At 41.1% G+C, this 15511-nt stretch overlaps 1 protein-coding gene across 7 annotated transcripts in view; it reads left to right on the forward strand.

The window, feature by feature from the left end:
• The window catches only part of nedd4l (NEDD4 like E3 ubiquitin protein ligase), a 44787-nt gene that overhangs the window by 1341 nt on the left and 27935 nt on the right, over positions 1-15511 (forward strand). For 4 of the 7 annotated variants that reach the window (XM_056402922.1, XM_056402923.1, XM_056402925.1 and 1 more), the window contains exon 1: positions 12756-14010. In XM_056402922.1, coding sequence (XP_056258897.1) covers positions 12889-14010 — 1122 coding nt within the window. In that variant the 5' untranslated portion in view covers positions 12756-12888. Of the gene's footprint in view, positions 1-1266; positions 1341-6807; positions 6890-8573; positions 8613-9068; positions 9123-12755; positions 14011-15511 lie in introns of those variants that run through there. The other 3 variants (XM_056402926.1, XM_056402927.1, XM_056402928.1) reach the window with 1 other exon arrangement.

Below are 15511 nucleotides of genomic sequence, written 5' to 3' on the forward strand. Positions count from 1 at the left end.
GATAAAATCTAATGAGCAGTTCAACTAAAGCTGCAACAAATTAATCAATTAGTGGATCACCAAAATGAATCAGCATTTATTTGTAATTTGTTAATGTTTAAGTCCTTTTCAGCCAAAAATTCCCAAAAATATCTGATTAAAGCCTCTTAGATGTAACAATTTGCTGCTTTTCTGTCATATTTGATTGTAAATTTAATATCTGGAGATTTGAGATAGTTGGTCAAATGAAACAAGTAATCTGAATAGTGCTTTGGGAAATTGTGGAAGGGATCTTTCAGTATTTGCTCACCTGTTACAGAAATTTTTTTTTAAGAGATTGTGAAATTAAGTGGCAGATTAATCCATGATGAAAATAATTAGTTGCAGCCTTAAATGTAACCCGGCCAGAGCTAGTGTTTTTCTACTGTCTTGTCTAGGTAACTGTTCACTTTCATAGCTTTGTGGTACCCTATCTCTCTCCTAGCCATTACTGGAGGGGACGCATGCATATAATAACATTACACTCAATGCAACATGTAAGACTTTAAAAAGGGTTGTCTCGATTTTTTATTAACATTCACCATATTACAGACATGACATTTGAGCATGTAATCTCCACAAGTAAAGATTTTAAGTCAGTTGTGGGTCTACATTCCATGAGACAATGCACTTCCTGTGACTATGAGGTAAACATTCAGTAACACTACACCCTTTTAACAAGGCCATGGCCTAAAGTAACAGCTGGGTTGGCCTGGGATCCGACCCCCACTACCTGCTTTGTTAAATTCTCTAGCACTTGTCATAACAAAAATTGTGACAGAATTTGATGTCAGGCTTGATGTAATTGTAAAACACAACCCACCAAGAAGCAGTGTGTCAGGGATTTTACTTTAGGCCCCATTTCATGTTGCAGTGAAGTAGAGAAGAGTGTGTACAGCCATAAACCAATTATGTTTTTGAGGTGGTTTAATTCGTCCTACAGCAAGCTTTTTTATGCAGGATGTGCATGAAGATGAATACATGCACACATTAACATAATGGTCAACACATGAATTGCCAAGACTGATGAGGGAATGCTCATCATTGCTGTGTTTTTCTGTGCAGTATTTCAGTATAGCTTATGTCATCTGTCAGGTTCTAAATATTGGAGTCAGACAGGACTGAAAACTTTCTGATACAACTCATTTCATTTCTAGGTCAGGGTTACTGACTAAAAAAAGACAGGTTAGAGCAGGAAGCAGCTTCAAATATTTGAAGTAATAATTCTTAATTTTTTTTCTTCTACAGCATGAAACAAGAGTGCTGCGGGTTAAGGTTATTGCAGGAATCGATCTGGCGAAGAAAGACATCATTGGAGCCAGGTGAGCATCAAAATGCTGTTTTCATCAGAGGTTTCTTAGTAGTTGTCCCGTTATACCACTTTCATGTCATCATTGTGAGAAGTGTGTTCTGGTCGGTGCATCTGCTTTGGACACTTGACTGCTTGAGTTCAGGTGCACTGGCCCTGCCTCCAACATTGCACATCTTCTTGCCAAACCAGGCTCATATTTTCTGCTTGTGTTTGGCACTCTAAAGGTGACATTTTTGTAATCTTATAACAACAATCAGGTCAGTCAACAATGTTGATTCGTCAGGGATATCTATATATTTAGCATCCTTCTTTTTAATTTAGAGGGTCTCCTGTAGCCTGTTCTTTCAACCTTGGAACATACAGTGTTATGCAGTTTCATTACATTCCTTCTACTTACAAAGACCTTGAACTGCAAGTGTTAATCAATGATTACCTACCTGCCTCTGCTATCCTTTTCATAACCAACTTCTATTAGTTTTTCTAGATAAAGTGTTTGACTAAATATTATACATATTTTCTCATGTGGGAAGAGATAATAAACTTTTGGTGGTCTTTGCATTACGTTTATCAAGTGGCCTTTGTCTCGTGCTGTCGGACCTCTCCTCTTGTGCGATTCAGTGTAACCCACTGTTATTACAGCTTTTATGTGACTTTGTATAATAGCCCTCATGGAGGTGTACTTGAAGTATCTGTTTAGTTATTTTTTGACTTCTGCTCTCCTAATTATAATTACCTACTTCTCTGATAAATTAATAACACAATGAGTGACCATCAGCCATTGCTGAGTCAGGCAGCATTTTGTTCATGTTTTAAAATGGAAAATGAAATAATTTTGATGACTAAACCCATTCATGTACATGCCAACAGTCAGAACCTCCTTTCTGCCGCAGATTCAGGAAGTCATAGGCAGCCATTGTTTTCAAAGACATAGCTTACAATGACACTGAGGCTTTAGGGTAGCTAATCAGGTGTACAGGACAAGAGTACAACAAATTTTTAGGCTTGTCAAAAAATACACAAAAGAATCCACATATGATTCAGTGCCAGAAGTTACCTTGCTCCCCCCCTTTGAAAAGCAAATTCTTAGAAGGCTGAATTGAGAGGTGAAGTGAAATACCTGAATAAGTCTGTACACAACAATGTAAATCAAACAAATGTTGAGGTATTTCAGTAATAACATCATAGGGACTGCTCAGAACAGGCTGGCAAGTTGTAGCAGGTTAGATGTTGGAAGATGGTGAGGGAGATGATGGTGGAGACCAGGCTTGGGAGATGACTAATGAGATGGTGGAGGCTTGAGCTGCAGAGCAGGGAGAAGGAAACACAAGGGCGATGAGGGGAACCAGGGAGATAAAAATGAGGACCCAGGGGCTGGAGACAGAACTGCAGAGGAGAGGAGACGAGGGTCAGGATACAGGCAAAAGGTGACGGGCTTAAGCAGAATAGCAACTTGCAAAGTAACAGAAAAACTCAAAGCATAGGCTGACTGAAGCAGAGGCAATGATCTGGCAGGGTGGCAGTATTGGCAGAGCTGGGTACTTGTGGAGGGTTTGATTATGGCAATGAGGTGCAGCTGGTGCGGCTCTGCTCTGACTCCAGCACACCTGCTTCCACTCAGACACATAGACAGGGAGGTAGAGGGACACTGGGGAAGTGACAACAGGTTTAGGAGACACAATGAGATGTGGAGGAGGTGTCAAGGAAGGTTGCTGAGACGGATGTGACAATCACACAATTATTATCATTTTTTAACTGTATGCTCATCAATAAGTTCTGCTGGTAAACAGCAAGCAAGGGCAGCTTCAAGGATAGATGTAGATGTAACTCCAACAATTTGGAGAAAAGCTTTACTCATACAATCAGAATTTAATTATTTTAATGCAGTTATGGAAAAACTGCATTTACAGGAATTTTTTTTTTGTTCTTTTCTGGCATGAAATGTTTCAAAATTGATTAAATCTCATCTAAATTTGAACACTGCTCCTACTGTTGCTTATGGTAATGCATTGTATCTGGGCAATGAGGAAGTAGACATTGTCAAAGAAAGAGCCTGGCATGTTTGTGCTGTGTGAGAGCTACTCACATGCCAGAGTGCATGTGTTAGCATCCTGATACCCTGCTGGCAGGACAGCTCAGCCTGGCTCAGGCGAAAACTGAACTGTAATGAAGAATCACTGAATGAGGTCTCGATGTGTGGCTACAGGAGACAGTGCTGACTTGGCAGTCTGTCCCCTCATAAGATGCTCAAACAGTGCTGGCTTGTTCTTTTCTGCTTTTTGCTCCAAAGCTGTTCCTGTTGCTGCTGTATTCTGTAATACAACAGCTTTGTTCTGTTGTGTTCTGCTCTATTATTTTGGACTAATTGAAACACCCTGAGGTTTTGTTTTTGTTGTTTTTGTGAGGTGTTGATGGAAGCCCGAGGAACGCTCATGCAAGCAAACAACAAGTGGATCGAGCCACCATTTAAATCTGACGTCCTATGCTAGCTTTCATCTCCCACTGTTGACCTGAAGTAGCCTGTCTGCCTCCCTGAGTAGGTTTTTTGTTGATAGAGGGAAGGAGACAAGAAGAAGTCTCGATGCGGCCGAGAAACAGTAGGCCCATTGTTTTTGTTTAGTCACAGCACATCACAGAACCATACAAACACACAATTAGAGGCTGTGGGGTTTCTGCAGATGTTAATTAGCAATCAAGCAACAGCAGTTTTTTTGGGGGGGTGTTTGCAGCTCATTTTTTGATATTTCCCAATTCTTCTGCCCCTTTCCTCCCTCTCAGCTGTCTCCTTAGAATTAATGTAAGGCTGCGCTCCAACTGGCAGGCCAAATCTAATTTTTGCTATATCCGTACTGGAATTAGATTACTGCTTATATCAAGTCTGGATGGCAAAAAAAATCCCATGGAAAATTGATTATGGCAAGTCAGATTTAAAACACATTCATAGTTTTTAGTTTGAAATGCGATTCAAATTGAATTTCTAGCCTTGTGTGTTAAGTCTAGCCACTGCAATCAAAATGTCATTTATGAAACACACAACACTGCTGTCTCACCAAGAGCATAGGGAAAAATTTCACTGCCTTGGTGTCATCTGGGAATATTGAAAGATGTGTTGGTGTGAAGAATTGGTGGATGTGTCTCTCTTCTTCTTTTAGCGTGCAGCTTGCTGTTTTACATCCACAATGGAGAAACACCATGTGTTACATTATGTTTATACAGTACACTGATTAAAGTTATCTCAGGGCACAATGTAGATGAGCAGAAAAGGACAGAGAAATTAAGCTTTATGGGTAACCTTTGTCATTTCTGAAGAAGACAGTTGATTAGTCAGTTAATCAATTTGTTGATTGGCATATAATCATTTAAAGTCAAAATGCCAAATATTTGATGACTCAGGTTATCAATTGTGAGAATTTTGTGATTTTTCCTGGTCTATCATTATTGGGGGAAAAAACGCAAGACTTTTCTGATAGACCAAATGATTAAAAATAATTCTTCCAGCAGTGAAAATTGTACATGATATGCACTGTGATACAGTGTGGTCAGATCAGACCAAACACGTTGTGTTTAGCTCTCAGCAGGAGTCGGGCAGATTAAACACCATGACTTCCCTTGGAGTTTGCTATCCAATTAGGCCTTAATTAAACTCCCATGCAGACACGCACATGGACACCTGTGGACACCGCAGATGTATAGCTGTTCTTATTATACTTGTCTCTAGCCTATTTTTAGGAGCACATGTGTAGTTGGTGCTCTTGTTGTCTAGTGGCCTTGTGGACCACCGATGACGGACATCTTCCTCAGAGCCTGATGTACACCCTCTGATGATGAAATTTACATCATGTGGACCAGAGTGGACCCTCATGTACTTGCAGATGTGTACAATATCACATTAGCTGTAGCTTTATTGAAGTACTTGAGCACAACCTGCTCTCTGCCGTCATCTCCCTTCCATTATTCATTCAGAGCATTCACTGTAATCATTTATTTTTCTGTGAAAAGTCTAAAAAATGTCCACTTCTCCTTGACTTCGATGGAAAACATCATGAGGTCAAGGAAAATTGTGAAGGAGAATTCATAAGGGCTCAGGAAAAGACAACCACAGTCCTAAGAGAATCCAACTGCACTTACACTGGGCTATGTAATTATGCAGCTATTGCAGTTATTGACCTGGAATTGGCATTGCTTTAAATGTTAATAAAGGATGGTCCAGTGTACCCTAAGATGAGATAAGAAAGGAAGCATTTAGAAATTTAGACTTGGATTCTTCTGAGTCATTTGAGTCAGTAAGGAACCCTCCTAAACAAATAAGTCTTTTTGACTTTATCTGGTATGCTATGATGAACAAAAGTGGCATTATTGAGCTCAGAATACAGACAATATAGATATACATATATATGATGTGTAACTGTAAAAATTATGAACAGAACAAGTAACATCACATTTGTAGAAGTGATAACTTTGATAACCAGGTTTGGTTTAATTGCAGAAGGTTTTATGTTAGAATGTACCAAGTCAATGTTTTTCTTCAAAGGGAGTTTTTGGAAAGGCAATAACCTGACACTGTACCTCGTGTGGCCTGTTGGGACTGGGATCAGTGGGGTAATTGCTCAGCCTGGTGAATAGTGCAGCTCTGCGTCTCTATCCAGAACTTGCTGGTGATTTCTACCCTGTCAGCACCTTCAAATAAACCAATTGGCCATTTTAAAATAGCACAGTCACAAACACTCTGCTTACTATTTGCACGGTCACCTCAAAATGTTTTTCAGTTTCTATTTTTAGCACTTCACTTTGTCAATAAGACATTACAGCCTTATCTCACAATACCCAAATGCGAGCTTTTTTTATCTGCTGGGGTGTTCGTCAGACTCAGATTTCAGGTCTGAAAACAAGCGGTGTGGTAAAGTGTAACCTGGCAATATGTGCTCTGGAACCTGTGGCCACAGTTAATATGATGTTAGACTAAATATAGGACTAAGTAAGGTTTGGCACACTAGGCTGTTTTGTTGTACAAAATGGGCATAAAGTGTGTCTTAATACAAAGTATTGAAAAAAGAATGTGTGTGTGTATGTATGTATGTGTATATATATATATATATATATTATATATATATATATATATATATATATATATATATATATATATAGAGAGAGAGAGAGAGAGAGAGAGAGAGAGAGAGAGAGAGAGAGAGAGAGAGAGAGAGGAGAGAGAGAGAGAGAGAGAGAGAGAGAGAGAGAGAGAGAGAGAGAGAGAGAGAGAGAGAGAGAGAGAGAGAGAGAGAGAGAGAGAGAGAGAGAGAGAGAGAAAACCTTGTAACTGTTTTGGTATCAGTGCTGAAATATAGTAGTGTCCACACCAAGGAAAATACCACCTGTATATATTTTGAAATGCACTTAGCTTGTGAGGAGCAGATTTGTAGCTTTACATTTTAAATTTTCACCACTGACTTTTGTTTTTTTATTCCTCTGTTTTGTTTCTACAGCGATCCTTATGTCAAACTTTCCCTCTATGTTGCGGATGAAAACAGAGAGCTTGCCTTAGTCCAAACAAAAACCATTAAAAAGGTAAGTCCTGAGGTAAATGGTCGCTTTGATCTAAGTTGCATATTGCTGCTCCCTCCTGTGTTCTGCACGGATCTTGTTGTTTCAAACATAACTCTATTGCGTTTGCACTGTATCATACTGGCCACTACTGCCACTGTAATCTCCTACCACACGTGCACCTCACACTTAGTGTACAGCCACCTAAATGGTGACTTTGTTCGCTCTCTGGTTTGAGATCACCAGATCATTCTAATCCCACCCCCATCACTACCACCACCTTTCCTTCAAATTAAGGCAATCATATCTTCTTGAAAGAGGGAAACCAAAGGAAGGCACCAGAAGGCAGTGCTTCCTGTTCCTGTTCCTGTTTAGGAGAATCTAGAAGGAGACATTGGGCAAGCTCTTTTCCCCCAGTGGCCTATTTTAGGGTGGAAAGCTGTTCACAGCAGGGGGAGCTATTACTTGCTATTACTGTGAACACTATGTGATTTTGAACAAAATGTCCATATTCATCGCCAACATTGTGGAATGCAAGAGGATATGTGGTTGAAAATCCAGTCTAAATAGTTCTGCACTACGTTATTCACTGCCCACGGCGAGGATTTATGGAAATACACATTTGCATTGTAGACCTGAAACTTCCATCACACTGTTTCTGCTTCTGACACCATTATGTAGCCTGACTCTGCAAACAGATCCTTATTTCTTTGTAAATTTCTCCTATCCTGGTAGCTACTGTTAGCTACATGTAGCTGGCAGCCAACCCTCTGCTGGAGTCAGGCAGCTCAGGCCTCCATGCAGGCAGACATATGCTGCCAGTGGCCATGCTTGCCTTATAGGATATAAATAGCTGACAATGCACTGCTATGTGGAGCAGAAAAAGAAGCATCACTGCTTGCTTCTTCTGTGGGCTCTATGTGTCTTTAAGTGGGACACCTTTGATGGCATCTTTGTTGTTCAAGCTAAGAGTTTGGCTTGTGGCGAAATGGCATGAGAAATAATGGCAAATATGACAGAAAAAAAGAAGAGCCAGCTTGAGATGAATACCAGTAAGTAGAAGTTACCCTGAGCATTTGCCAAACGTTGATATATGGCATAATTTTCTGGATACAGTCATCATTTGTTCAAGGAGAATTTGACAGACTTAAGTGTTAAATTGGCTGATTGTCAAAGGGCAGAGGGTTCATCTGTAACTCTGGTGTCTCAACAGTTTTTTTTAACAGAGATGTTATTTTATCGCTGCCATAAAATGTCGTAAATTGTTTATTAATCAGGGTGACTTGTGAAATTAAGACTTCATTGACATTCTAGTGTTTAAGTCATTTCAATCACAGAAGGAATTTTAATGAGAAGTGTCACATAGCTCACAGTCCAATAAAATATCAAATGTGTGAGGCAGATTGAGAGTGTCTGTGCAGCTGATCCATCCAGAAAGTGGTTGAAAATCCTCATGGCTGTTAATCTAGGGCCTAATGCCAATCACTGGGACATGTTGTTAGCTACAAACTTCCTCTAACAACGTAAGAGGATCATTGACGCACAAGACTGAGTTTAATTTCTCACTTGGGTTCTCCTCTCTCACCCTTAGTAGGATAGGTTTCATACATCTGCTCTGTTTACTTTGTCAACTAATGATGATGTTCACTGTGCTTTAATACACACTTTTTTAATTTATTATCTAACCACGTCTATACTTGTGTTTTAGACCCTCAATCCCAAATGGAACGAGGAATTCTACTTCAGAGTGAGTTCAAATTTTTAAAATTCTTTGTATACTTTGAGAAATCTTCTGTCTTCACAGTATCCTTCCCTATTACAGTCTGTTAGTGCAGATGTTTACTCTAGAGGTGGTGTTAGTGCTGTTAATCTTTGGTTGTAGTTTAACTGAGAGCTGAGTCAACCTCCTCCACCACTGTAATCAGACAGACCATATTAGACTTTACAAGCTTAGCTGCATGTGTATGTTTTTTTCCCTCACTAGTTATTCATAAATGAATTATAGTTCAGTCCTGTGTCATAAGGATATAGTGTTTATTCACCTCCTAGCCACTCCTAGTTTTGAATTATTGTGATGCAAAAGTGAGCAGGCAGTTACCTACTCAAGTATTTGTGTGCATACACATCTGCATTGGCTTTGTATGCCACAAAACCAATGGATGGCTGCTGTAACATCTCCCCTGTTGTTTTGTTGCCAACACAGGTGTGTCCGCAGAATCACAGGCTACTCTTTGAGGTGTTTGATGAGAACCGATTGGTAAGATTCACATTTCATAACCTCTTACCCTTCACTCCCTCTGTTGCTTATATCACACAGTATTTTTAATTTCAGTCTGTCATGTTTTGACAGCTCTCACCAGAAGTTGATTTATTAAGTTCCACCCACTACGATCCTCGTGCCTCTTTTAATTCATTTCGTGCAATTTCCTTCTTCTGTAAACTATTTGGGAACTATTTGTCTTGATACCATCTCATTCTCTCTTCTCTTTAGCTATGATCGGCTTTCCATCAGAACTTTCTCTTTATGGTTTAGTCTCATTTATTGCAAGACAATAATGTACCACCAGATAAAATGTGATAATTTTAAACTGATATTTCAACACACCTATATTCAATCTCAGCCAGTTTCTTTGAATAGTTCTGCTTTCATTTCACCACAGGGATCATCATCAACCTGAATGAATTGTATTGACTTTATTTGTACCCCCATGTCTTCACAATTTTCATCTCTCTGACATATTGCCAGAGTTGATATCACAGGGTGTCAGCTGCAGGCTCGGGCAAAATGGCAAGCAAGCAAGAGAAATGCATTGCTGTACACTTTGAGGAAAAGTGGGCAGATGCGGTCTATGGCTTGTTTGTCTCCTAGTTTCATTGCTGTGCTTCAAGACTGTAGCCCATTAACAACTATCACATTCCTCTCATGTCAGATTTCTCAGATTTCGCTCACAGAAGAGAACACTAGTTTCCTTGACATGTAAAATTAAGCCTGTTGTAGGCCCTCAGTTGCCATGACAACTAGATTTAATATCTGCACAATTGTCAAGTGTTGCAGCAATTAAAAACAGTACAAGTAGGTCGTGATAATCAATTCCCTAATTCATGCTTATGTATAACCTTCACCTCGGGGAACCATTCTCAGAGCTGACAGAGCAATGTGAAGTGGTTGTTGACATAATGAAGACATTGTTCTGTGGAAGAGGCAAAAGGCTTCCCTGAAAGGGATTTAGGACTGTGATGGTGTTTGTTTTTTTATGGCTTCTCTATGGTAACTCTGGGGGTCTGGATGTGGAGTTTAGTGTTCATTAAAAATACAAACAGCGGATGTGGCCCAACGCAGAATTGGTCTTCTTGGCTGAATAAGGCGCATTCTGTCTGTTCCTCACAGGTTCAGAACTGCCGCTTTTATGCATGGAGGACCATCATGGAAGAATGAAAGATTTTAGTATCTTTTTGTAACATCCAAGTCTGTAGTTTTCCTGATAATTTACTCATTTGCATGTTTCATGTACTGCTAAAATCAGTGCATACACTGGTTTTTGTTGTGTGTGCATGTTCAACACGTCTCTGCAGAGAGGAATTGCTAGTTCTCAGCCCGCTATGAAAAGGGCAGCTTTAATTTTTCCCTCAGTACAGTGGGAGCTCTCTGTTGCAGTATAGAAGGGGATGACACAAGAAAGCACAGCACAGGCAGCCTCAAGCCTCGTCTTCTCCTTATATGTCTGAGGAGGTGGTTTTCTGTCTATCTCTAAGTGCATGCCAAGGCAGCTCCTCCACCACTGACCAGTATTTCTTTGAAGCGGCTGCTTGTTCTCTTGCATCCATCAATTTATGGTTTATTTGTCAGATGAGATGAAAGATTGACTAAGCTTGTGCTATCACCTATATGAAAGATTAGGTTTACGTACTTGAAGTTAAATACTGATGCTCTAGATACCCTAAATGTCATCCAATGTAAGACCCTACAAAATAAAAGAGAACTAACCATGATACTGAAAGTTAAGATACAATGTAAAGAAATAGGTTGAATAGGCTTACAGTACAGTGAAATGCTTTGTTTAAAGCAGGCATGTTATGTCATTTGGCAAGCTGGGCTTGCTGCCATTGGACCACACATTGGCATTTTGTTTCTTTTATACAGAACATTCTCCATAACATTTCACACACACATTTATTGACTGTGCTTAACACTGTAGGCAGTGTGTCATCACAAAGTGTAAGTGGCTGCCAAGCCGTGATTTCTTCCTGCACTACAGTCTCTTCCTTTTCGACTGTTTCTCTGTCTCCAGTCAATATCGCATGCCTCCTTGATGCCCTCTTGTCCACAATGCAGAGTTTTGATTTGTTTTGTTCATGGCCTCTCCTTTTTTTCTTTTTCCAAATGTGGTTCACCATCAGTGGCCTAGCTGTCAGCTTGTTGCTGCTTGCTTTTTGATAAAGATGAGGTGACGCTTTGAGGGTAATCCATAAGTCAGATCAGTCATAGAAGTTTGAACAAGGCAGCCACTTTGGATTACATATCTGTGAAATGCCAAATTATCATAGGGGGTTTTCAGTTCTTTGTATGGAGGTGGACAACTCCCCCGCTAACTCTGGCCTTAGGGGAAAGTAGCCTGAAACCCCCTTTTTCACATGCTGATGCACTGGTGAATCACTTAACTGTCTTGCAGTATAAAGCATTCTCTCATGAATGTACAGTTTGTAATTGAAATATCTCTCTCTGTTTTACCCTGTACTCTGGCCAAATGACATATTACAAGTGCTTAAGCATCAGCATTTCAGCATTGCAGACTAGGATGACAGCTGAGTCGTATCTTGGGCGGTTTTTGGATGCAAACAGAGTGGCCTATAAAACCACCAGACAGTTAAGTGTTTGGCTGTGTATGGGAGACAGCGAATGTCTTTTTTGTTTGAAGTAGACTTAGATATCTTTCCCCAGAGAGGGATCTGCTGTTTGCCTTATCAAAGCTGCAATCTGTCAGATATTCTACTCCCCACTCTGCTGCCGCCTTTTTTCTGGTCCATTTTTAGCAACAACTTCCTTGTATATTTTTTTCTTTTTTGTTTCCAAGCTGAGAGAACTAACAAGGCTCAATTTGTCCTCTGGATTTGTTGTTCCATTTTTTGGGGGGACTGTTGGCTTTTAAGTGGTTTTTGTCAGGTAATTTAACAAGAAGATCTTGACATCATGTTGTGACCAGTGAACCTGTTGAAAGAGGATATGGATGTGATATTTTGTTTGTTTGTACGCTTTACTCTCTCCTTCTTTAGGAGAGTAAAGGGTAGAATGGAGGGGTAGGTGATGTCTAATTTAGGAAAGGTAAGTTATTGAGGTTGAAAATGGCCAGACAGTGTGTGGCTAGGACATTTATGATAGGTGTGGAGGTAGATAAGTGGGCAGGGGTTTGCATGTCAATGGAGGGATGGATGTACAGGGGGGCCAGTTGGCACTTGAGGGCAGCATGAGGTTGTAACAGGAGGTAGTGGGGCCATTTGTAGTCACATGACTGCCGGGCAACCCACTGTCACCTCGGAAACCAGGAGCGCCGGCCTCTCTTATCCAATCATGTCAGGAATGCTGGCCGTCACTGGGCTCAGGCTATTTCTGCTGTCTGTCGCTAGTGCTTGGTGGTGCTAAGAGTCCAGCATACAGGGATCCTTCTTCTTTATTTTTGTTTTCCCCCTCACCCTTCCTCTCTGTAGCCTTCACTCTGCCACTCCTCTCAGTGCGTAGTGTAAAGTTGTCAGCTCTTTTGCAGTGGCTGTGTAGTTTCTGTGGTGTGACTTCTTTCCTCCGTACAGTTTTACTGTGGGAAGGAAAGTTGTGGAAGAGGCTCGGACAGGGTGGGAGGGGGTGGGGGGGGCGAGAGAGAGTGGAAGAAAAAAGGGGATCAGTCATCTAGCCAGCCAAAGGAGAGAAGTGGGCGACACTAAGACACAGAGACAGGAGCCAGAGGAGAGAACCAAAGAGCCAGTCAGAGAGAGAGTGTGAGGGAACAGGAGCTGTGGGACGTGAGGTGAAAATGGCACAACGTCTGCGTTTGTACTTTGGCTCAGGCCGCAGTAACACAGCCCCGGAGATACTGGAAGGAGACTCTGAGGAGCAGCAGGGAGACAATGACGTGGTCACAGCGCTGCGCATGCAGCCACCTCCGGTATCAAGGCCTTCCCAGGAGCAAGCTGTGCAGCACGTCCCACCAAGAGCTTTTGGTTTGCGCACGGAGCCTTCGCTTAAACGCAGTTCCTCAATGTTCATACCCCAGCTTGCCGCCTACACAGACCCACGGCCCACGAAGAGCTCCTCCATGCGCATCTCCCTCCAGCGTTCCAATGGATCAAGTAATGGAGATTCCAGTGTCCATGCTGATGATGTCCCACCACCTTGTTATACTCCCCCAGGACCAGCGCCTGCCTATTGCGAGCCACAGATCCGAACAGATGTTCCTCAACAGCCGCCTCCTCCATACTACAGCCCAGAATCTTTAAACTCTCAAACTTTTCTGACAGAGCCGAACCTGCCCAAACGCAAGGTTTTTAGTATTGGTTCAAATGGCCATGCTATGTATAACAGAGGACAATCTGGATTCAGTGTTGGTGGAATTTGTATCCAGAGGAACTCTCCTGATGGTTCTGATGTCCAGCATTTCAGAATCCTCCCTTATGGTGGTACTGGCTGGTCTGTCCAGCAGCAGGCTTTGGACCATTGCTCAGATGTTAATGGTGGAACACAGAGACTAGTGTTTCAGCTCCAGCAAAATCAGAACCAGAACCAGGATCAGAGCCAGGGCAGGCAACAAGCTGCTGCATCACAGGAAGATTGTGCAGATGTTGGCTCTGCCAGCTCAAGAGGTAGCCATGTGGTGCGTTACCCCAGAATTCGACTGGAGAGAAGCTCATCTCATCAGAGGCTGTTCCTGGAGAATCAACATCAGAAAACTGGCGCAGAGAGCCAAGCTACAGAGGAGACCCAAACAGACACTGAGACACAGAGGATGGAAGCAAGAAACCGATCTAATGGTTGTACTTTCAAAATCAGTGGAGATACTCCTAGAAGGCAGCCTCATTTCAAGATATATTTTACCCCGGGTGGAGGTGGAGATCAGGATGTGAGTCTTGGCAATGATTCGACGAGGAATAATCCCAAGGTAAAGATTATTGGGAAAGTTTCGTAGTACTGTTGCCTGCAGTAGCCTGTCTCTAAAATGTTGGGTGAAAAAGTTTTTAAATGGGGAAAAAAAGATTCAGCTGTGTTTCTCCATGGTTTGTGTTAGAATTATAAAAAAACACAACACAAAATTTTCAGTGTTGTCTTAATGGTGAAGAAATCCATTTCAGAATGAATAATAAATAAATACAACAAGTAGTGGAAGGATCATCTCACTCATATGACATTTAGTTGAATGTATAATAGCTCATTTGTACTGTGGGCAAAGAAACATTAGGCAGTAGGGGCATGGACATAACAACTGGAACATAAGCAGAGTGAAATTTATGCTATGTGACCTATTTAAACTATGTCTGTAGTTTTCACATCTAATTTGCGGAGTTGCTGGTATTTCCCGTATTTCACTTACTGAATCCAGCTCAGATGAGGAGAGATCCGTATGGTGCAGGAAGAGGGTGGTGACATTCTGGGAAGTGAAAAGCTTAGACATGGTTTCTGAGCTAAAGCACACACACTGGCTTTCTTTCACTTAACAACCACAGGCATTTGAAATTTTACACACATCAGCCAATTCAATCATGAAAGGAAAACAGGGACAGGCTTATGGATGAATGGATAATTTCCCCCAATGCACTTGTTGCCTTCTGTTTCACCGAAATGTGACACATAAGTTCAGTAATACCATTAACTACAGCCAGTGCTCTTTGAGAGTTGGCTGTTTCTATCTTTAGTCTGTTTCGAGCGTGGTTGTTGATTTTGAGAGTGGGCAGGCGGCATGTCGTCTTTGGCTCTAGACTGGTATGGATCCATATCCTCGCAGCTGCTCTGTGAGTGATTAAGAACTAAGATGTCATTACAGCCCAAACTGTGATCAAGAAGTTTCACGGGCTGCATCAGTGTTTCCTGAAAGCCTGAAGTCTTTTGATGTAACTCTCTGCTCATCTGTGCTCAACCTTTGGAAGCAACACAGATCTAAAGGTTACACTTTCATAATCATGGTGTCATTACCTAATTTACTTCTCACAAGCTGCCTCTTAGATCGCTCTATATATTTGACTTTTCTGCAGTAGAAAAATATCTAAACCATATTTTTCCTTAATTTTAAACTTTGATAATAAACTGAAATCTTAAGCTGCAGCTGTAAATAACAATAATATACAATATATATTTAAGTTATGGAGTTGTCATTAACTGTATTATCATTATTCCCAGTAGTTTCTCATAAAGAATTTGCTGCCAGGAGACTGCTCTTAGACTTTAGAGCAAGTTTACTTTCCAGATATTTCCTGCAAAGTCTGCAATTGGTGTTGCAGAAATATATGCTTCTGCTTCTCATCATCTCACAACCTCAAAAATGTTCTTGCTACCCCTTGGGGGGGCTTGGAACTGCTGTGCTAAACCAGCGAATTATAATGAATCAAACTTAAATGTACTTGGTGGACTAATTGAACGCTAGCAGCATATATGCACACGGATGACAT

Source organism: Seriola aureovittata, chromosome 18, assembly GCF_021018895.1.
Source record: "Seriola aureovittata isolate HTS-2021-v1 ecotype China chromosome 18, ASM2101889v1, whole genome shotgun sequence".
In the NCBI taxonomy this organism is placed as follows: domain Eukaryota; kingdom Metazoa; phylum Chordata; class Actinopteri; order Carangiformes; family Carangidae; genus Seriola; species Seriola aureovittata.